Raw genomic sequence first — 22,893 nt, 5'->3', positions numbered from 1 at the left:
AATTTACTCAATTTCGACCTAAGAACTGCTTATTTCAAGATATTTCGACTATTAACTTAACATGTTCTTTTTATAATTTAATTATTTAAATTTATTAAAAAAACATAATATCAATAATTTATCAATAATATCACTATTTCCAGATCCAGATCTCATTTAAAGACATACTGTAAGGTCATTGTTTTGACTTATCTTGATTTTTTTTGTTATATATATTAGTTGTTATATTGTTGTAAGACATTACATTATTTTTAAAAGTTGCAAGATATGCATCTATTTTGATTTATTAACTTTTATTATATAACTATTCTGAAGTCTCACAACAGAGAAATAAAGTGTAATGTAAAGCTCTCATGTCATTTTCCTATTTGTAGCCAAAGTGCTTAATTTTTCTATATATTGAATTGTTCTCTTTAAGTCATACCTTGCAAGCCCACTAATTAATTAATTATTTATTGAATCAGTTCATGATTTGTCCACTCCTGCGTTATCAGTTCTAATCTTTCAGCCACATAAAGGAAGTGAAGTGGGGATGCTTGGAAAGCTTGGAGCAGAAAGCGTTATCCTGACTTTATCAGCACGGAGCGTGCACAATATATAATAAAATATTGCTTAAAAGTTTCAATGCCTCTCATAGGTACACACACACACACACACATACACACACACACACATACACACACACAGAGTAAACTGTTAAGTATGCATGCACATGTGTAGAAACTTAATCTGTAATACTTCACTTCAGCAAACATAAATCAGAGTATAAGTGTTCTCGGGAGAAACAAACTGTGATCAACTTTACAAATCTGTAAATCCGTCAGACTTTAGAGTGCCAAGACACAGACCCGTAATTAACTGTATTCATACATCATCTTGCCAATTATTTTATGAAAAGCTAAGAAATCAAGCAAACTGAAACCGTTTCCGGATCTCTTTCAGACTTTGTAATGAGGTTGTAGTGTATAGAATATAAATGACATATTTTTCATATTTGATAAATATACATTTCATAAATGGGTACTATAAGAAGAGCTCTATACAATATGTAATGCACCAAGCATTTTACACACACTTGTCACCAGGCTAAAGCATTAAAGCATTGCTGATGCACTGGATTACACAAACACACTGCAAACACACTTCATATGAAGCTCCAGGCGGAAAATATCTTAACATATCGACTTTGGATCAAATTTACCTTTCGCTGTGTTACATGTGCTGATTCAAATCTTCTACCAAGGAGTAAATTTTTATTTAATTTTTTTTTCTTAAACACGTAAACTAAGTCAGGCCAGAGGTATAACAGGGAAGGAAGGAAATGCAGGGTGAAAAGGTGAAAGGTGTATGAGGGGCCGTTCTAGCGAGTGCAGAAAGTGTCAAGCAGAGCAGGTTCGTCTGATCGGTTGAGTCCTGTTGGCCGCGTGGTTCGCTCACGGACTGAAATCAAAGGTAAGGTCAGACTTCCCCATCTTCTGTCGGTACACAGCATCAAACTTGTCGTTCATTGACACAGTGAAGATGTCCTTCCACAGGCCGACACGACCTGAAGCAACATGCAGACTGTTAAGTAACATCTTCTACAGTCATTGAATTACACCAAACTTCCCATAATGAAAACATAAGGAGAGTCAGGAATACACAGTGCATATACAGTATATATACAATGTTCAATTCCCTTTCTGATTGGATCAGAAAGCAATATATTTATATATATTTCACAAAAATGCTATAATATATATACACTATACATACATATATATAAATACATAACATAGAAACATTTTTTTTTATCATTTATCATTTATGGAAGGAGTCTCCAGTCAGTGTGTTATACCAGTCAAGGGGATAGTTGAAGCAGGTTTCAATTTTTTTTTTCTTTTTTTACTTTAAAAGTCCTGTATTTTACCATATTATTAACAAGTCAACATAAATCTCAGAGCTCCCCCAGTGTGTGTGTGTGTGTGTGTGTCTCAGACAATGCATCTTTTTCATATCTCAAACCTCCTTTGTTTCACTTCTCTTCCAAATGAACAGAAGAGTTGAGTGTCAAGCCAGAGGAGGGTATCTTCTTATATGAGGTCACAATAGGGGAAAAATCTAATTGTCTTAATTAAGCAGGGATTTTCTTTTTTCTGGTTACTTCTTTTTTTTTATAAATGCACCCTGGACACCCATCTGATTTGCTAAAAAAAAAAATTGATAAAATGTGAATTTTAAATAGTACTGTATAACTCTGCTAAACCACACAAACTCAACAGTAGAGACATTCACACCCCTTGTTTATGAAGAAGAGTTAGTATTAGTTGGTGTTTCTGTTTCATCCACACTCACCTCGCTTCTCACTTCCCCTGTCTCTCTCTCGCTTTCTCTCTCTGTTTTTCCTTGCTCACTGTTTATCTAAGACCCTACAGCATGCGAATCACTTCTCACCACCAAGACAAGCAAAGAATCCATGCACTAAAGGAAAAACACATCAACAAAACATAAAATCTGCAACACAAAAACTGTAAATGATGAAAGAATAAATGCAAATCAGTAAAATGATAAAAAAACGAATACATTTATAAATTAAATTGCAAATTAAAAGAACAAAATTAAGTAAAATTAAAAATGTCTGAAAATTGTCTTAGGATATCTTCATTTACATTCAGCGTTACGTTTTTTCACCACATGATGGAGCTGAAGAGGAGAAAGAACAGAGCATAAGGTTCTTTTTTTTATATACGCCAGTTAGCTTTCCTTAACCTTAGAAGATTAGAGAAAATACTCTAGAAGCTTAGGGCTGTTCACTTTTTTCTATCGAGGAATGGTGTGACTGCAGTAGCAGCCATTGTAATGCTGAAAAATGAAGCCGTTTCCAGTCTGATGCTTTCCAGATGGTATTACATGGTGGATCAGAATCTGACTCGGCTTTTCAGCATTCATAACTCCATCAATTATGATGAGATCCCCAACACCACTAGCTGACATGCAGCCTCACACCACCAAGAGCCTCCAGCATGTTTAATTGCTGGCTGTTGTAGTTCTCTCCTGAACTCCTACATATACATTGTTGACAATTTGAACAGAAAATTTGGATTTAATGCTCCATAAGACTTGTGCCACTGATTTTCTATCCCATTATTGGGTAATCTGGCATATGTCAGGCTTTGTTCGCTGAAGCTTTGGTGAACACTAGATAGACAAACTGAAGGCCAGAGGCATCTCTCAATTCTCTTGAACTTGTTTTTTTTTTCTTATTTCTTAATTATGTGACTTTAAGATACTATCTTCTTTTGTCCTCTACTCATTCAGATTCCTCAAATCTTTCAAGGACACACTGTATTATGGTGAGATAAGTCATGTTCAAAAGTTAGTACACCCTTTTTTAAATTCTATTTGTTTTTTTTGTGTAAAAAGACCATATGTACAATTTATTTATTTTTCCCTTCATTTCTGTTAAATAAATAATGGCACACTAAATAACGTTATATGTTTTGTTTATTTGAGGTTGCATTTGCCTAATAATAAGTCCCGCAACGATCAGGTGATTTATATTATTTTTTCTTACAAAAAAGAGGACTAACTTTTGAACATTACATTTTTGGCTAATACATCTTTGTTAATCACCTTTATGGTGCAAATATACTATTTTATGCCTGTCACACTTTTACCTTTGGCATAGTGAGTAGATTAAACTAAAGTAATCTGAACAGATGTATTACTGCGACAGGCTGCAAAGTGCCTAAAGACACAATTTAAAAATTGTTTGTTTATGTAACAGCCTCAGCAGCGACCTCATTTCCCCTCTCGTCTGTTCCAACCACTCAGCATTCAGCATCAGCAGTATACTAATCAATGGCCTAAACATCTGTCATCATTGTACCTGTTTCTCACTGAAGTTATCCCAAACAGTATGTAAGGATAAGAGGCGATATGACTGAGAAGCAGAGGCTCTAAATATATGGCATTTACAGAAATTTAGCAAAAAAAAAAAACTGCGGTTGAATGTCCCTACAGAAACTCCTTAACTCTGGTGCCTTAGTCTCGGTCTGTATGTCTGTGTCTCACCCCTGCAGATGGACAAAGCCTCTGAGTTACAGCACTGCTCAATCAGCTGATTGCAGCTCTCCACCATGCTCTCCAACTGAGCCTTATCACAGGAGATACCCAAGAACCGTGCCAACTGTTCCACCAGTGTACCCAGGTCCTGTGGCGGGGATGGTGGGGGGGGGGGGGGGGGGGGGTAGGGGCGGCGGGTAGAGAAAGAGCAAGAGAAGCAGACGGTGAGAGACGTAGAGACAAACAGAGAAAATCTTGTTATAATTTAATCATTCTCGTAAAACCCAAGAACATACAGTATGCATATTATTTCATTATCTTTCCCTTGATATATTTATTTTTAATTATTATCCAAGAATAAACTGTATGTTCTATAAGATGCAACACAAGAAAAATTGCCAAAATTGTGCTAATTAATTCTCTGTCATATCATCTTGTACAGTTTTGAATGAAACTAAGATTTTATATAAGTGATATCTACATTACACATTCCCAGCACTAGTGTAGTGAGAGAAGACTGTTCTATTTTTATCTGACTGGCTTTTATAGCATTCAGCAGTGTTATCCAGTGTTACTTACACTTATCCCATTTATACTTCTGGAGGTTAACTGAGGGTTAACTGAGGGCCCAGCAGGGCTTTGCTAGAGTTGCTAGGGTTAAGGATGTGGCAATTAGGGGGATTTAAGCAAAGTAGGGAACTGTGCTAAAGGTTAACGCCTACTTGCTTAAACCCAGTTTAAGGCCACAGTGATTACGTTCAGGAAATGATTTATACTCGCCGTCCACTCCATTATGTACACCAGTTCAACCGCTGGTTACTGCAGTTATCTAATCAGCAGGAAGTCAATGCGTTTAGGCATGGCGACATGGTCAAGATGACCTGCTAAAGTTCAAACTGAGTATCACAATGGGGAAGAAGGTTATTTAGGCTGAACATGGTATGGTTGTTGCTGCCAGACGGGCTGGTCTGAGTATTTCTGAAACTGCTGATCTACTGGGATTTTCACACACAACTACAGTATCTCTAGGGTTTACAGAGAATGGTCTGTAAAAGGGAATATATCCAGTAAGTAGTACAGTAGTTTTCTAGGAACAAGTGCCTTGTTGGTGCTAGAGGTCAGATGAGAATGGCGAGACTGGTTCTAGACGTCTGCCACAATTGCATAATGCAATCATATTAATATGGACCAAAATCTCTAGGGAATGTTTCCAGTATCATGTTGAATTGATGCTGCTAAGAATTAAGGCAGTTTTGAAGGCAGTCCAACCTAGTGTTGACAAGGTCTATCTCTTGTGTACGCCAATCAGCCTTAAAGTTACGTAACACGAAACATTAAGCCCACTATTGTGCTGTATAGACTGCCGTTGTTTCATAGTATCAGCCCTTACCCCTCGGGCCAGACAACACAAAAACTGGCACATGGGCAGTGTATCTTTATGGTGCTGTGGGATGAGGGTTTGGGCCACCATGGATCAGACTTGTTTGTTTAGTGCATTGCATGGGATTGAGATTTTTAAAGGACAGATCAACACCTTTGAACTCTTTGCCTGCTGGGTCCCGTGTGCAGCAGGCTGTGATGCCCTGGGTGTTCTGGTGCCTTTCTTTTATAACCAGCATTGATTTTTCAGCTCTTTGTGCTACATTGGCTTTTCTGATCTGGCTTTTTGTCCCCAGGGCATGGTTAAGCCTTGGGTGCCCATGATCCTGGCACCAGTTGATCAATGTGATCAATGTTATTCACTTCACCTGGCAGTGGTCATAATGTTATGGCTGATCAGTGTATACACTATGTGTATATATATCAAGTTCACACAATGTGTAGTTGTCACTTTGACCTTCCTGCTGCATTGTGCTGGCTTGTTGGTACATTCAGAAACTTTGACCTTTTTCCCTTATGAGTAAATGTTTAGCAACAAAAACACTGCAAAAACACGACAGACAGACAGACAGACATACTCCAGTGCTACTAAGACGTTGTTTCATAGCCTATAATCAGAATTGAATTTTATATGTTTCACAAATTAATACCTAATACAGAACTGCATTTCTATGCGTACATCATGACGATCTTATTTTTAACTCTATAACTTAGAAATCAAAAAATAAATGTGTATCTCTTGTCCACTGTGTGGTTTCTGAATAGGTCTCGTGTTGTTTTTGAGAGCTAGTTGGGTTGAAAAGTTCACTGAAGCCTAGTGACCCTGGTTAATGATAGGGTTAGCTCTTCTGTATATGAAACAAACTAAGGGTGAACAAAGGTACGTCTTTTGTGTTTGTGTGCCGTCGCCACTGGACTTTGCTACTATAACCTGTACTGATTCCTCTCATTGATAAACTCAAGTAGATAATACAGTGTATTATAAACCACACCCATAGACATTTCATCTCATCATCAAATACCATCTCACCAGAAATGCCGAGGTACAGAATATTTCAGCTTTTTTTATTAAGTTGTATGAACCAGATATCAGATAAACTGACTACGTCATATAAAAATGCCTGAGTGTTTTCCTGCTTTTAGGTTTTGACCTTTGGGAAGACAAGTACCATCCCAGTAATAAACAACCCTGGTAATGTGTGTGTGAGTGTGTGTATACCTTATACATATCTTCATATTTTAGAAAGAGGACATTGGAGTCCATGCGATGTTCCCAGAATTCCTGCACATGCTCAAACCAGGAGCCGTATCCTACTGCAGAGGGACGAAGACAGAGACAGAGATGAGCATGTTTCAGTGTTTTCCTAATTCTTTCCTGTACTTGTTTTTAGACTTTTTTGGATGATACAGTAGCTCACTCACACTTGTCATTCATAAAGCGCCGACAGAACTCCTGAAAGGTTCCGCGGTAGCTCATGGTCCTTAAAGAGCGATGAAACTGATAGTAGGAGACCACCAGGTCTTTAGGATTCCTGGCCATGTAAATAACCTAAAGTACATACACACAGATATACACACTTACTGAGATCAGTGCAGGAGACGAGGAATAGTGCGAACTGTACATATAAATATGTATTCAGCTTATAGTTTACATGAAATTATAAGAAATGTATTTTAATCTTAAATGTGAACTTGAAGGTGAAGGGTGAACCGACGTATTGTTATACCTTGCCCTCGCCGTTATGCATGGCCGTCGGGAGGAAACGATACGGCAGGTGACTTTTGATCAGACGCGGTGATGTCAGCTCCTGCAACATCAAAGCACAAGCATTTTAGCTCAGGGGGAAATCTGCAAATCTGGACACACTTTTACCTTCAGCTTTTATTTGTTTTAAACTAATTTACTCTCTAATTATAAAATAAGACAGGGGAGATTCATTTAATAGGAACATTTCTATTTATTTATGTATAAATACAGTAAACAGAGATCCTCCTATTTCTTCATATTGTACAGTATATACAGTGCATCATGCAATTTAAAAATGCCAATTAGCCCAATCTGCATGTATTTGGACTGTGGGAGGAAACCGGAGTACCCAGAGGAATACTGGAGGAGAACATGCAGACACTATGCAGAGGCCTATTCTTGAAAATGGTGTGCCACTGTGCCTCCCTGCTTTTATTCCTTCGTTTAATTTTTTTTACAACGATCTATAAGGTTCTGTAAAAGTGCTTGATTTTTTTGTTATTGATGTTATAAAGTGTCATGAACGCTACTATACTGTAGCTTGTTAATTAATAATGGATAAATAGAAGCTGTTACTATGTGCAATTCATTTTTTGTAATATACAATTATAATACTGCTAATAATGCTAACAATAATAATAATAATAATAATAATAATAATAATAATAATAATACTCAATAAAACAATACCTATGTGCATTATAACTGGTCAAAAAGTCACAACTGTATTTAAAGCAATTTTTTCTTTAATATTAATTCACAAATACTCTTTAGTAATTTAGTAATGTGTGTGTGTGTGTATGTGTGTGTGTGTGTGTGTGTGTGTGTGTGTGTGTGTGTGTCTTACCTGTATAATATCTAAACCAGGCTGAGGATACTCCAAAACAGGAAGCTGCTCGTCAATATTCATGAGTCCGATTTCATCTGGGTCCGCCCCCTGGCTCACTAAATACACAACCTCCTGCAGCAGACTCGTACCTTTATGACAGGTAAAAGAACACCTATTTATTAATGCGTCCAATATACACAATCAGCAATAACATTCAAACCACTGACAGGTGATGCAAATAACATCGAGAGCTTTTCCAATAGTCCTATAGGGTGTTTAAGTTAAGCCTTTATTTGTCACATATACATTACAGCACAGTGAAATTCTTTCTTTGCATATCCCAGCGTCACTGGGGTCAGAGCGCAGGGTCAGCCATGATACAGCGCCCCTGGGGCGGATAGGGTTAAGGGCCTTTCTCAAGTGCGGGGATTGAACAGCTGATCTTCCGATCAGTAACTCCGTGCCGTAGCCCTCTGAGCCACTACTGCCCCAGTGTTTCTCATATGCATTGATTAGTCCCTATCAGAAGTGGTCCAAGGTAAACAGCCGGTAAACTGGTGGAGAGGGTTATGGGTTCCCAAGGCTGACTGATGTGAATGGACAGCAAAAGATAACATGTCTGGTCCAATTCTGAAAATTAGCTACAGACTCCTGAAAATCTATCATTGGCTCTGACTGGTTGGCTCTGTGTCAGGGCATCACAGTGCATCACAGCTTGCTGCATATGGAGCTGTGTAGCTGCAGGCTGTGCAGAGTGCTTATCCTGAGCCTCCGAAAGCTCCTTCACTGGGCATATGAGCATCAGAACTGGACCATGGAGCAATTGAAGAAGGTGGCATGGTGGAATAAACGCATCTGGTCCTTTTTCTTATATATCATGTGGATTCATATCCACTGTACCTAAACATTGTAGTGACCAAGTACACACTTTCATGGAAACAGTGTTCCCTGATGACAGTAGCACATTTCAGCAGGATAATGTGCTAATTGATGTTGAACTTTTGCAAACGATTTACTTATTAACCCTGTTATAGAGTTATGACACTTTCAGAGTTGAAGTTTACTGTCTTGTTCACACTGTTCTCACTGCATTTAAAGACATAAATTTACAGTATACGGATAGAAATCTGTTAGTGGTAAAATGAGTAATCATTTCAAATCTCTACGCCCTTTAAAGAAAATGTGCATTTACTATTTAATAATAATAATAATCAGTAAATTCTACAATACTATACTACAAATGTCTGGGTTCTAAAGTCTAATTTACTGAAACCATTCCAGCCCACTGCCGAGCAACTAAAATGCATCTGATTCAGTGTGCGTTAAACAGCTTCGGTAAAAGTAGTCATTTGTGTCTAATGCCTAATATAGAGGCTTTCTTTTTCCCACGCATGATTTCACAGCCAACAACAAGAGGGCCTACTTCTTCCTCAACGCCACTGTGGGCTCTTTTCCTGTATTCCCATGTACAGTCATAATGCACAGGCTCTTAAACCACTCCGATGTTAATGTACAACATTTAAAGTTCATTTACATTCTTCAATTTAGAGGATTTTAACGGGGTAAACTCCAAAGACTAAGATTTTCGTTACAAAATGCACACCTTGCCTACATTCACATCTTGTTTCATGGATTTCACTAAAGTTCTACATATTTACAGTATGTCCATAAAAGTCAAACCGCTGTAAACGACCAGACACATTCAGCTGATTTACACTGTAAATTAGATCAAACACAAAGCTCTAGGAGAATGAAAGAAATGACAACTAAACAGGAAATAAATGGTGTGTGTGTGTGCAAAGTCTTCCAATAATTAAGAATAGACATGCACTCGTTCACCTTTTTATGGAATGTCATCAATTTTGAACGACTGGACTGAATGTCACTAAATATTTATTAACTATGCAGGTAATAGAAATAAATAGATTGAATAAATAAATTTAAATCTTACAGTATGATCCAAAATTTAACATTTTAATTAGTTTTCTATCATTTTCAGCTGTATCAGTCGGGGTTTAGATTATTAACTCTCATTACATAGAAATGTACACAAGCATATGGTTTTGTATGATGAAAACTACACTTCTTATGCAAATGTTTATTCCTTCCTTCATTCATCTTATACTGCTTATACTGTATACAGGATCATGTTGGTCTCTCGCCTGCCTTTGTGTAAATGTTCCTGTTACCAATATAAGTAAGATTGGAATCAGGTAACTTCAGTCCCTCTCTCAGAGATTTTTGTTCAGTACAAGCTTGTTTATCCTAGTTATCTGGAGTCAATTACGCCGTCAGATCAGGTTCTAGCTCATCTGCAGCTGATCCGGCTGTGGTTATACTGAAGCCGCATCAACGTCCCAGGAGAAACCAGGCTGCTCTCCTTCCTGTGTAATTTTCACTTTAAATGTTCAGGCAGTGAAATAAGTGCTGACACTGAATCGCTTAAATATATTTGCCACTTCCTGTTTATATCAAGTTGCATATTTCCTAATGTGCAATGCGGATATACAACATATACAGCCTTATATAGATATGAGATCCCTGGTGTTAAATTAATGCATACAAGAAAACTCACATACATTTCTCCTGCAATCATCAGGTTTTTGTTGTTGTTTAAACTCAAGTAAACACTGTTATGTAAACAGTGTGGTCATATTTGAAAAGGAGTTCTTATTATGAGAATATAATGTGACAAATTAACGTGACAATATATTAAGCATGTACAAAAGAAATGTAAATCGAATTAAATGACATTAATAACACAATGTGACTCAAAATAAATCATTTGTACTAATCAAATTAAAAAAAATATATCTTGAATAATGATTTGTGTGTTACCCTTATAGGTAAATTAAATGTAAAAATCTAAATAAATCATTTCAAAATAAAAGGTGTGTAAAAATAAAAGGAATATACATAAATAATGCAAAAACCACAAAAATATAAATCATGTGTAAAAAAAAATCATGTACAAAGGAACAAATCATTGAAAAAAACACATGTAAAAGTCACATTTAAATATTACTGAATTATTAAATTGCTGAATCTGGCATTCCCAAATTGTCCATAGCGTGTAAATGCACGTGTGAATGATTTCTGTATGTCCTACCACGATTATAAAATGGCAATAAATACAAAGGTCACCATTGGCATCCATGATCCCTAGTTGGACTACGGAAGTTACTAGATGGATGAATGTAAATGTATAACCATGTTGGAATTAATGAATCAAATAACGATTGTTGTTACTTGAGACAAGTCATTAATTAATTATCATCTTCATCATCTTTTATACTGCTGATCCTGTGTAGTAGGTCACAGGGGGCCTGAAAACTATCCCAGGAAAATTTTCTCACTAGGGTCTTGGAACCGTTTCCAAGAACACTTAGCCCTAAAATGAGTTTTCCAGATTTTCGTCTGTGAGCATGCAATTGTTCTGAGCTCGGAAACCAATCCCTGTAACGATTACATGTGTACGCACAGTGGGTCTATGGCAGGAGGCTTGGGGCATAAGGTGGGGAATACCCCGGACAGGGTGCCAATCCATTGCAGGGTACACACACACTACAGGCAATTTGAGAATGCTAAATAATCTAATCTGCAAGCCTTTGAAGTGTGGGAGGAAAACGGACTACCTGGAGGAAACCCACCAAGCACGGGGAGAAGATGCAAACAGCATGAACACAGACTCAAGGCGGGAATCAAACCTGGACCCTGGAGGTGCAAGGCAACAGTGCTAACGTTTATGCCACCAAGCCGCAAAAAATATATATATTTTTTTATATATAGTGCGCAAACCAGAAAATGATTCACCTACGTAGGAATGCTGTGATTATTTCCCATAAGGGTATTTATAGCTATAAGTGCATCAAGGCTTAATGTTGGAAGAGAAAGTGGTACTAGGAAATGCTGGGATTAAATTCCCAGGAGGCTTTGCGCTGAACGGGACCCACCCGAGTTTACTCAGGTTGTCATGTCATCACTGTGCGTCACGCAGACTCTCCGCCGCAGCCCCGCATCCGGGAGCGCACCGGGCGCGTGACGCACGGCATAAAGAGATGTAAACACTGGACCAGCTTTAGTGGGAGTGTGACTTTAAACTCACACTTATTCCTTAAACTCACCTCGATTCCTCTTTTTTAATCCAATAGGACTAGGATAGGTCTTTTTTTTGTGATGGAGGAATAAACTTTTCTTCTTCTTTTAAATAAAGTTATTGGTTTATTGGAGTCCAACGTTTACAAACACAAGCAGCACCTTACTGATGTAGCGTGTGCATATCAGATTTGCTTAAAAAAAAAATAGTCCTATATATAAAAATTAGAACATTGTAGGGCTTTTCCGATTATACAGGCCTACTGCGTCAGGAGGAGAAAATATCCTGCACACGGCGATACACACACAGCTGTTTATTTAAAAAAGGAAAAAAAAAAACACAAATCATTGCTGCATACATGTTTGTTATTGTTGTTGTTGTTTAATTGATGAATTTTACTATTTTATTTCTAATAAACAACAACACCAACACTACAGCATCCACCCACATAGACAGAAGACACTAATATCTCTAATATCATTTCATGCCGCTGTTCCAGGCGCACGCATACCTGATTTTGGATAAGTAACGATCCATATGTCACTGCTTCTCAGGGAGAAGTTAGCGATCTCATCCATCTTCCCTCGACAGAAAGGAGGAAGGCGAACTCCATGATGCTCGAAGTATTTGCTCTCGTACTCTATCGGTGTGCTCGGCGTGTCCACTTCGCTTTCGGCCATCTTCACAGCCAAGGCGTCGAATGTCAACCAGGTTAATCCCTTCAGTTTTTATTTAGAAATTGATGCATTTGATATCTGGTAGCTCAGTCTCGGTTGTTATGGCGAAGACGTGCAGGACTGCAGGCGCCTTGATCCCCAGCCAATCACATTCTCCTAAAGTGATGTAATGCCACGAAGCGCACGCTCTCTCTCTCTCTCTCTTTCTCTCGCGCTCTCTCGCGTGCACGCGCGCGCGCCTTATCTCTCCCTCTCTCGCTGCTCAGCATCAGCACCAGGCTGAGGGGCGTGGCTTCAGCCTCTTACTGCCTTCAGCCCGGAAGTAATGCTCGATTATAACAGAACTGGCGTTGGCACGCGCCTTTGACGGGAAGAAAGTTTGTCGAAATAGTTGAAAGGTTAAAGCTACGAAAATAAGCAGATGAGCTTTAATGAAATCAGTGATATTATTATGATTTTAGGTTGAAGCCCACATACATGTCTGTCTGTCCTTCTGTACGGCAGAACTCTCTGTCTAACTTATTAATACCAAGAAATCACATTTTACATATTAAGGTTGAGTTTTTCACGCCTTTTTCGCGCCAAATGAACTAATCCCAGTAAAATTACACAGTACAAAGTAATATCTATTGGTGCAGGTGTTTATTTATACTGAACAAGTAGCTCATTAGTAGCTGATTTTAAAGTAGATTATTAAATCCGACTCATAACTGTCCATAACATCCCTTTTACTCAACATTTTGATTTCACTTACAGTATGGTGCAGGTTAAACTTCAGACAGATATCTATGTACTGAAAAAGTTTCATTAAATTCTGTACAACCAGTTTTGCATGAAGCTGTGACATACTGTAATCTGGCTGGATAGACAGAAAGAAAATTTTCAAAGTCTGATTTTGGGTCCTCCACTGTATAAAACTTAAGATATCATTAAAAGTGCAGGTTCTGACCAATGTACAGACAAAACCTTTCTTTTATTTATATAGCTAGATTGTTCTCATACGATTTTATAGCTGAATATATAAATCATCTTATATTCCTCTCTCACTCATTATCTATACCACATTGTCCAGTATACAAGGTCACGGGGGGCCTAAAGTCTATTTCAGGAGACTTAGAGCATGAGGCAGGGTACACTTCTATGGAGTGCCAGTCCATCGCAGGGCACAAACACACATACATGCATGTCTAATCTGATAATCTGCATGTCTTTAGACTGTGGGAGGAAACCAGAGGAAACCCACCAAGCACGGGGAGAACATGCAAACTCCATGCAAACTCAACTAAGCCACCGTGCCGCAGTGTTCATATAAATTAAGACCATACTTTATCTATGATTTTTTTTTTTAACATTTATAAGAACATAAATCAAAAACATAATCAATTGTGCAGGAAAGCTAGTGCATATCTCAATCTAACCTTCCAGCCATTATTTAAGACATATGATCAAATTGTGATTGATCCAGACTCCCTCTGCCCTCTGGACCTGTCTGACCCATCCTTGTGCCTCGCTTCTGGTTGGAGATCTCGTCACATGGATGCACCGTGTGTCTCTTTGGGATGCGTCTCGTGTCTGGGGATGGTTCTCTCTACCTAGAAAATGGTTCTGGCCTCGACTGGTGTTGGCAGCTGTTTCTCTGAGGACTTGACAGTTCGATAGTTCAGGACTGGAACTTCCTACAAGTCTACCTGAGTTTTCAATAACTAACTGGACTCCATATTAACATCAATTAACATTAACCGTTATTGTGAACTGCCTGCCAACGAACACACAGTATGAATGCAGATCATTTACTGCTCTCTGTTTTACCCAAATGAGGATGGGTTCCCTGTTGAATCTGGTTCCTCTCAAGGTTTCTTCCTATTACCATCTCAGGGAGTTTTTCCTTGCCACTGTCACCCTCGGCTTGCTCACCAGGGACAAACTGACCATTTTGATTCATACACATTCACATTTCATACAAACTTAAATAATTCTTTTGATTGTGTAAAGCTGCTTTGCGACAATGACAAGTGTTAAAAGCGCTATACAAATAAAATTGAATTGAATTGAATTGATCTAGCTAACAAGCTAATGAGGAGCCCTTTTTAATTTAGGAGTTGTTAGAGCCAAGAAATAGCAAAAATGTTTAGGACACGCGGCTCAGGACAAGTCACATTGCCATTACAACCTATGGCAACAAAAATAAATACCCCCACACACATATGCTGTACACACACACACACAAACATAAGGGGAGTTTTTTTTTTTATTGAAATTCATTTGTATGTACTGTATGTAAAATACGAATATTTAAAAAGGAAGAATCAAATGGCAGTTCACATTAAGCAAGGGTCACAGTACATGTTTTTTTTTCCTTATCTTTTTTCCTGTGGGTGGGGTCAGGGTTTGTAGGCGGGGAAAGGGGCAGATCATTGATAAGGATGCCAAGAAAACCACAGAGACGAGCAGGCTTACCAGTGAGTGAAGGAGTGAATGGTGTAAGTAGAACTTCAGTCTGTGAAGATGTTGGACCTGAGTGCGGGGTGGAACCTGTCTCTTGCAGGTTGTGGGTTTTTAGGGATTTACCACCTCGGTGTGTCTATCTGCCTCCTGGAACGTGCACCTTACCTCGTGCACAGAGCCAAGAGGATCTACGGAGCTTCAGCTGGGGCTCTGGTGGCAGCTGTGCTAACCAGCAGAACATGCTTAGGTACACACACACACACACACACACACACACACACACTTTTTTTTTTTAATATGATTAATTTATTTTTGCATGTAGTGTATGAGTTTTATCCCTCATCTGATTCAATTGTTTTAAATGATTTTATTTCTCATTTCTAATTTTTCATTTATTCTCACTTCTTACATATTGAGCATTTTTACTTCATTTTCTTTCATGTGTTAAATGCATGTGCTTTTATTTTAAATAATGGAATTGTTAAAGTGATTGCGTATTACCCTCATTTATGTCTTAATGATGTCATGGGACTCATTGAATTTCTTCCTCAGTTTCTCTTTATCCTATATTTGTTTTTCTGCTCTCACTTAGACATGATTTATTAATAATGGCAAAGGTATACAGTGACCATACAGAAAAAAAACATATGGGTAGTTTATTCATATGTGTGGTTTATTTAGTGTTTTCATTGTACAGAAACAGGTTGCTTGAATGTGATCGAAGTTGCTAAAGAGGCCCGGAAAGGCCACCTCGGCTCTCTGCATCCCACGTTCAACCTGATTAAAGTGCTGCGCTCTGGACTTCAGCGAGACCTGCCTGAAGATGCACACACAGTCTCCAGCGGCAGACTCTGGACGTGCTGGTCTCTGACTTCAAGTCCAAAGATGAGCTTATTCGGGTGAGGGATCCTTAAAAGTGGGGAAAAAAAAGATTTTATTTGGTGATTATAAAACCTACAGTTAAGTGCAAATGTTTTATATTATTAGGACAAAATAGAGATGTCAGGAAAATTCAATTGAAAGAGGAATTCAGTCCAAAGACATGCAGTTTAGCCCAGTGGTGGCTTAAATGGTTAAGGCTGTAGTTTACAGGGTTCTGATTGGACGGTTCAAGCCCAGCACCACCAAGTTGCCACTGTTGAATGCTTGAGCAAGACCCATAACCCTATCTGCTCCAGGTGTGCTGTATCCTGGCTGACGCTGTGCTCTGACTCCAGCTTCATAACTGGAATATGTGAAAAATTACAATATCGCATTATTAAAGCACTCTAATTTGATAATTAGGGCTAATTGGTATTCCCAGATTTCCCATAGGCTTAGGGTTATGGTATGTGTGAGTGTGTAGCCCCCCCTGCCTGAAGTCTCCTTGGATGGGCTCGAGGTGTCCTGTGACTCTGTATATGCAGTATAGAAATTAAACGAATGAATAAATAAAAATATCAGGTGTGTTTAGTGCATGTTAAAATATCTTTAATATAAAGTACAGGTGCATTTTGAATGCGCATAATATGTCTTATTATAAGTTTACAATAAAATATATCTGAATATTAAACTTATTTCAATACTTTTATTTCCTTAAAGCTTGGATATCTACATCTTTTTCAGGTGTGCGATGTATCCACAAAAACCATCATTTTGAATCATCTCAACTGTAATGTTTATTTCCAAATTAATTTTGAAGTTTCAGTTTCATGTACTGTCTCATGCAAATCTCTTTAAAATGTCTGATGATCAAATTTTGGACTGTTGTTTTGCTACAGGATACACACATTAAATGTTTCTATAGTAAAAGTGTAACGACGAGTGTCACGAGGGGCAAAGCCTTTTATTTCCCTTTTTGTTAATTAATTAATAATCTCCAAACGGAAAGGTCTTCCTGTGCGTATCATAAGCACTCTCCCAAGCTTCTATTTTATTAACCCCCTCTAAAGCCCTGCGTTAGGGCTCTTATAATATTCAAACATCTCATGGTGCGGCTCTCAATACTGCAACACATAACAAAAAGTTTAAGAATAAAGAGACAGTTTTCTGTTTTTTTTCTATGGATAAAATGAATATGAGTAGGGGCACAAACATTTGCACTCAGCTATCGGTGTTTTGTAGTTAAACCTCTGTGGTTAAATGGAATATGGGGCTGAAATACCTGATTAGAACTGAAATACAGTGTTATTGTTGCTGATACAAACTACACATCTTGTCATTCTCGAGCATCTATATGTACAGTATATGTTTTGATCTTGTCTTTAAGACACCCTTTTAGATTATTGAGTATGAAGCAAGTATGAAACGTTGGTATTAACGTATATTTTAAAAGTTGAATCACTGTATTTCATTCTCAGGCTCTCATCTGTAGCTGTTTCATCCCCATGTATTGTGGCCTGTTCCCTCCTACCTTCCGTGGGGTTGTAAGTATCAGTGGTTCCATGTTGTCTATGTTTACACACAGTGCAGTTACTGTTTGAGGTTTGCATGAGCTTATTATGCCAAGTAGCTTTTGCAGCTATGGACTTTTAAACACAAGACCTTTTTCAGCAATGACTCAGTCCGGTCAGGTGTATGCCAGTCTCTTAGAGCACTCTTCCTCTCCTTTCTAAGTGTGTTAGCATTAGGAGACAGCCAAGCTCTGTCTATAACTCTTTATTACTTATGAGTCACATGGGTTAAAAACTTATTCTTCTTACTCAGACTTGTATAAAATACACTGATTTTCTAAAAACAACTACTAATGTGGTAATATCTTAACAGAATAAAACCCTAAGAATTTGGCGCATAAGTTTTTATTTATTGACTTTTTAATCTCAACACAACGTAAAAAACAACTTAAAATTAATTCAGTGGTGCCTAAAGTCCACATATGTTGTTAAATTTGCCAAAGCAAGAGCCTCTCAATTTCCTGTTAGTGATCATAATTGACTACAGATGATACTGAGCCAATTTTGCATCTATTTGTATAAATCTGGCTTCTTATTTTCCTGTTGTGATCATTTAATAAAACCCATGTAATCGTTTTATTATTACATAAAAAAAAATATATTTTAAGCACTCCATTTTTCTCTCTCTACACAGAGGTACATTGATGGTGCGATGACTGATAATCTCCCCCAGTCCGAGCTGAAGAACACCATCTCCATCTCTCCCTTCTCCGGAGAAAGTGACATTTGCCCCAAAGACAATTCCAGTAGTTTCCATGAGATGCGATTCACCAACACAAGCATTCAGGTCACCTGGGCAAACGCGTGCAGACTCGGCCAAGTGCTTTTCCCTCCCGAGCCCAAGGTAAGAGTGGTGCAGAAGTGATCCAGTTCCTCCTTCTCTTCCTCCTTTTCTGCATGGTTTATCCTTTTACTGTGCCAGCATGTTCCCAGTAACTGGAAGTCAATTCTTTCTTGCTTATGAGGGTCTCAGTGAACATGTGTGTGTTTGTATAACAAAAAATATCTCTACATTTTTGTCCCGAAATCATTTTCCAAAATGCCAAAGCTAAGAATAATATATTATATATAATATATACAATATTATATATATATATTTTTTTTACATTTCACACAGAAGAGCTTAAACACAACACAAAAAGTAAAAGATATGACTATAATATCTTTGCACTGTGGTTATTACAGATAATGGCAGAGCTGTGTCAGAACGGGTATAAAGATGCTCTACGATTCCTCACGAACAATAGTGAGTCATTGTTTTAAAAATGCACATATATTATTTGCTTTCATGCACATTTTGCTGTGAAAATGTTTTTGTATATTATTTCAATGTGTATTATTTGAATACCTGAAGTACCTTACGCACTGACTGGGGCTGGATTGAGCAGGCCTTCCTTTAGTCCCCTCTGTTGGATGTTGCCAGGGAGGGCAAAGGGAATTACTATGGGGAACTGGGCAAAACAATAGAGGATAAATGAGAGATTATAGATTATAGGTAGAATATATATATATACAACTGTATATCGACTATTTACAGTTAGTAATAATAATAATATATATAACCAATCATCTATGCATTGACATTGACGATATTGTATGATGTAATCCTCAGATCTGTTGCAAGCTGAATGTCCAAAAGTAGATCAGGCCCTGACACGGGACACGCCCACCTGCTGCGGTGTCACCGAATCGACACGGGAGAGGATGCTCCGAAGACTCCGCCTCCTGGGGGAAGATCACTGGTGGTTGGACAAGCAGCTTGTCAATCACCTCCCCACAAATATTAAGAAAGGTGACACAGATAGATTTAAAGTTTGATGTTTATTACACAAATTATGTATTTTGTTGTATGAATGTCACAATAGATCAATTTTATGCTATGTTTTATGTGGGTAGATTTTATGAAATAAGTACTCAGTATTACTGCTATTGATTGAGTTATGGGGGTGAAATTAAACATGGCTGAATTTGTGTTGCAGTGTTCTGTGAGGCGTGTAAAGAGCATGAGACTCAGATCACTGGTCTGTTGCCTGTACGTGTGGCTTCCTACATGCTGATGCCCTGCACGCTGCCGGTGGAGTCGGCGTACTCTGCGGTTCAGAGGTCTGTACTACTACTGTTAACTACAGATAAACCTCCAACCTCCAGTTTGTCCAAGCACTCCCTGTTAGGATGTGCCAGAATGAGAAGCTCATTGCTAGCAACAAACAGCATAAGAGTTAAACAGAATGTTCCACGATACGATTGACTGATGAATACTAAGTGTGTTACTCATTTGAGTATCTTTTTTTATATGCACATAAAAAGGTACACATAAAAAAGGAAATATACTTTAATTTTATCTAAAAAAAAAAAAATCAAATGCTACTGTATTAACGCATCATGCTGGTGATTGTAATGTTGTTAGTTTAACTCCCAGCAGTGGCACTGTTGCTTCCTTGAGCAAGCACCCTAAACCCTCAACTACTCAGTATCCTGCCTCAATTGTAAGTAAACAGCTGGTCGTAAATCACTGCTTGGTCAAATGGTTGCTATGATTCTACCACCATTGCCTTAGAAGTATTGTTAAAAATATGAAGTATAATAATATAGTACATACAGTATATAACAAGTATACTGTATAGTCAGTAGGTTTAACCTAATAAAATAAGCTGTAGGCTCTGGATGAGAGAGGGTTAATACACTCGACTAGGATATGCAATCCTACATCTAAATGATGGGGAAAAAATCTATTCAGCTACATATTGTCATTCTTTTGTGTAAAAAATTCATGCATCACCACCCTGACTTTAATATAATTTTTTTTATGATTGATATTTCTGAATTTATATATACTATACTGCGGGCCCCCTAAAAAAATTTCTTCAACATGAAAAAATATATGCCTCTATTCTGGCAGTCACATGATCGCATTGAAGATGATGCAACTGACATCTTTAGAGAAAACATTAATATTAAACATTACTGCCATAATTCAATTTGAATTTTAAAAAAGGCATGGATAACATAATAGATATATGTTTTGACTTTGAAGTGGTAAAATTGAGCTTTTCTTCTACAGTATAATCCTTCAGGTGGTGCCTATAAACTATTCACACTTAGGCAGGTGTCTGGTATGAGCAGATTATTTGCTAAGTTTGTTTAGAATTAGAATTTCCAAAAAAATAAAAATTTATCTCGGATCGGAATATTTATAAAATTCTGATACTAAGAGAATCGCCAAACGCAGTGATTCTATCCGTAATAAGTCATAAAGGTAATGTTGTTTATATCAATCATGTTTTTGATAAAAAGACAGTGGTGGCAATGCAGTGTATCTAATGTATGATAATGGAGGCTAGCTTCATTCTGTTAAATACTAACTTTAAATTGAATTCCAGATGGTGAGGTAAATCCTGTTAAATCCTAGTACTTTCAAGGGTTCAAATAATGACTAATAGACCATTAAAACTAAAATCAGGTATTATATGCGTACAATAAGGAATTCATTTCAAAGTGACATAACATTTTAATAGCATCATCTCAACACTCTTTGGCAGATAAAATCTTGATCCACTATATATGTCCAAAACATAAAGTCCAAAAGTATGTGAACACTAATCATACCTGTAATCATTATTTAGATTTTAAATTCAAATTTTTTTTTTAATACTTTTTACTTTATGCCTTATGCTCTTTCTGCTTTATAAAAGGTTTGTAGAATGGATTCCTGAGGTGTCTGCAGATGCACGCTGGCTTGTTGAGATGGCAGGAACTGTTTACAGACAGGCGTGGAAAGAAGCGTCCCAAGAAGGGTGGGTAAAAAGAAAGAACTTTTTAAATATAGAAATGCTTGTATGTTTTTTAAATTCAATTTTAAAAGTGATTGATGATATACTCCCAGGAGACTTTGGGCAAAAGATGGGGTACACCCTAGAGAGGGTGCCAATCCATCACAAGGCACACACACACTATAGGCTCTTTGAAATGCCTATTAGCCTAAGGAGACCCTCTAAGCACAGGGAGAATATGCAAACATGTCCGGGAATTAAACCCAGACCCTGAAGGTGCAAGGCGACAGTGCTAACCACTTTTAGCCACCATGCCACAATTGCCACAGTCGTGCTGTTTGCTTCCAGCGTTATAGTGGACAGTTGTGGATAGTTTCCAGCGAAAGAGTCACACCGCTCCCCTTTCTTATTTCCTTTTTTAAATAAGATAAGATGGATGTTAATTAATGTAGAGGGAAATTATAATTCTGCAGAAGCATTGAACAACACAGTACCAACACCATAAACAAATATTAGACAGTAAACAGTAGAAACACAAAACCAGACACAAGTACAAAGAGGAGGGAAACCTGTGCAAAAGCAGACAATAAATGGAACTCTGGGTTCTCCGGTTTCCTCCCACAGTCCAAAGACATGCAGTTTAGACTAACTGGTGTTCGCAAATTTCCTGTAGTGTGTGAATAAGTGTGTGATGGATTGGCACGCCATCCAGGGTGTACCCTGCCTCGTGCCCTACTGTAAGTCCCTCCCCGCTAGAGACCTCTAGTGGACATGAAGAATTATGATAAATCGAGAATTTAAAAAAATATTTTTTTAGGATATTTTGATGGAGAGCACTGAAGCATCACAAAGCTTTGTCTAATGAAAACTCTCAAACATATACAATGCTGTGGTTAATTTATAATTAACATTTAATAAATGTGTACAGGGCATGATAGACTATTTTGATTCCTGACTCGTGTCAAGATGTTTAAGATAGATCCTAGGGAAAGACTCTGGTGCCTTTCTCCCACAGGTTCTATGTGGTGTAACTGTAAGCAATAGGTTGTTTTAGGGAAGAATACACTTCTGTAGGAATAAAGATGCCTGTGCATGCTAGAATTGTGAATATTTGTGATTTATTTTAAAGACATGTAACATCATATCCTGGAGCAATTCAGTGTAGTGAAGATGTGCAAATGCTAGACTCAAGATCTGCATTTTGTTCTGCTCCTAAATATATTTTTGTTGTGTGGTTGTATATTTATAGTGCATTCCCATTGCGGAGGTGTTTAAGTGAACCATCTTTACAGAACCTGCAGCAACATGACCTGGAGAACAACAGACACACCAGTATTTTAATATAAATACAGCTGGGATTACTGAAAGAGCCTTGAGGACCCTGAACGCCTGTGCACTTCTGGACAGATCAGCATGTTTGTTCACTTACAGGACAGTTTTGGGAGCTGATCAGAGCCAGACATGGACACAAAT

At 37.8% G+C, this 22,893-nt stretch overlaps 1 protein-coding gene and 1 pseudogene across 2 annotated transcripts; one reads left to right on the top strand and one right to left on the bottom strand.

The window, feature by feature from the left end:
• Positions 1-148: 148 nt before the first annotated feature.
• sult4a1 (sulfotransferase family 4A, member 1) lies at positions 149-12,958 on the bottom strand. 2 transcript variants are annotated; one of them, XM_053508824.1, is made up of 7 exons: positions 12,608-12,958; positions 8,019-8,149; positions 7,152-7,232; positions 6,847-6,973; positions 6,644-6,738; positions 4,054-4,192; positions 149-1,546 (listed from the first exon to the last, which is right to left on the bottom strand). In XM_053508824.1, the coding sequence occupies exons 1-7, from the start codon at positions 12,774-12,776 to the stop codon at positions 1,434-1,436; spliced, it is 855 nt and encodes a 284-aa protein (XP_053364799.1). In that variant the 5' UTR covers positions 12,777-12,958; the 3' UTR covers positions 149-1,433. The 2 variants fall into 2 exon arrangements, with proteins under 2 accessions (XP_053364799.1, XP_053364800.1); XM_053508825.1 differs by lacking the exon at positions 149-1,546 and adding an exon at positions 2,361-2,460.
• A 2,317-nt stretch (positions 12,959-15,275) lies between these two features.
• LOC128534722 (patatin-like phospholipase domain-containing protein 2) lies at positions 15,276-22,785 on the top strand (annotated as a pseudogene).
• The last annotated feature ends 108 nt before the right edge of the window (positions 22,786-22,893 follow it).

Source organism: Clarias gariepinus, chromosome 12 (assembly GCF_024256425.1).
Source record: "Clarias gariepinus isolate MV-2021 ecotype Netherlands chromosome 12, CGAR_prim_01v2, whole genome shotgun sequence".
NCBI classification, from domain to species: domain Eukaryota; kingdom Metazoa; phylum Chordata; class Actinopteri; order Siluriformes; family Clariidae; genus Clarias; species Clarias gariepinus.
Note: the sequence above shows the minus strand (reverse complement) of the source record. Positions and strands in the feature narration are given on the sequence as shown.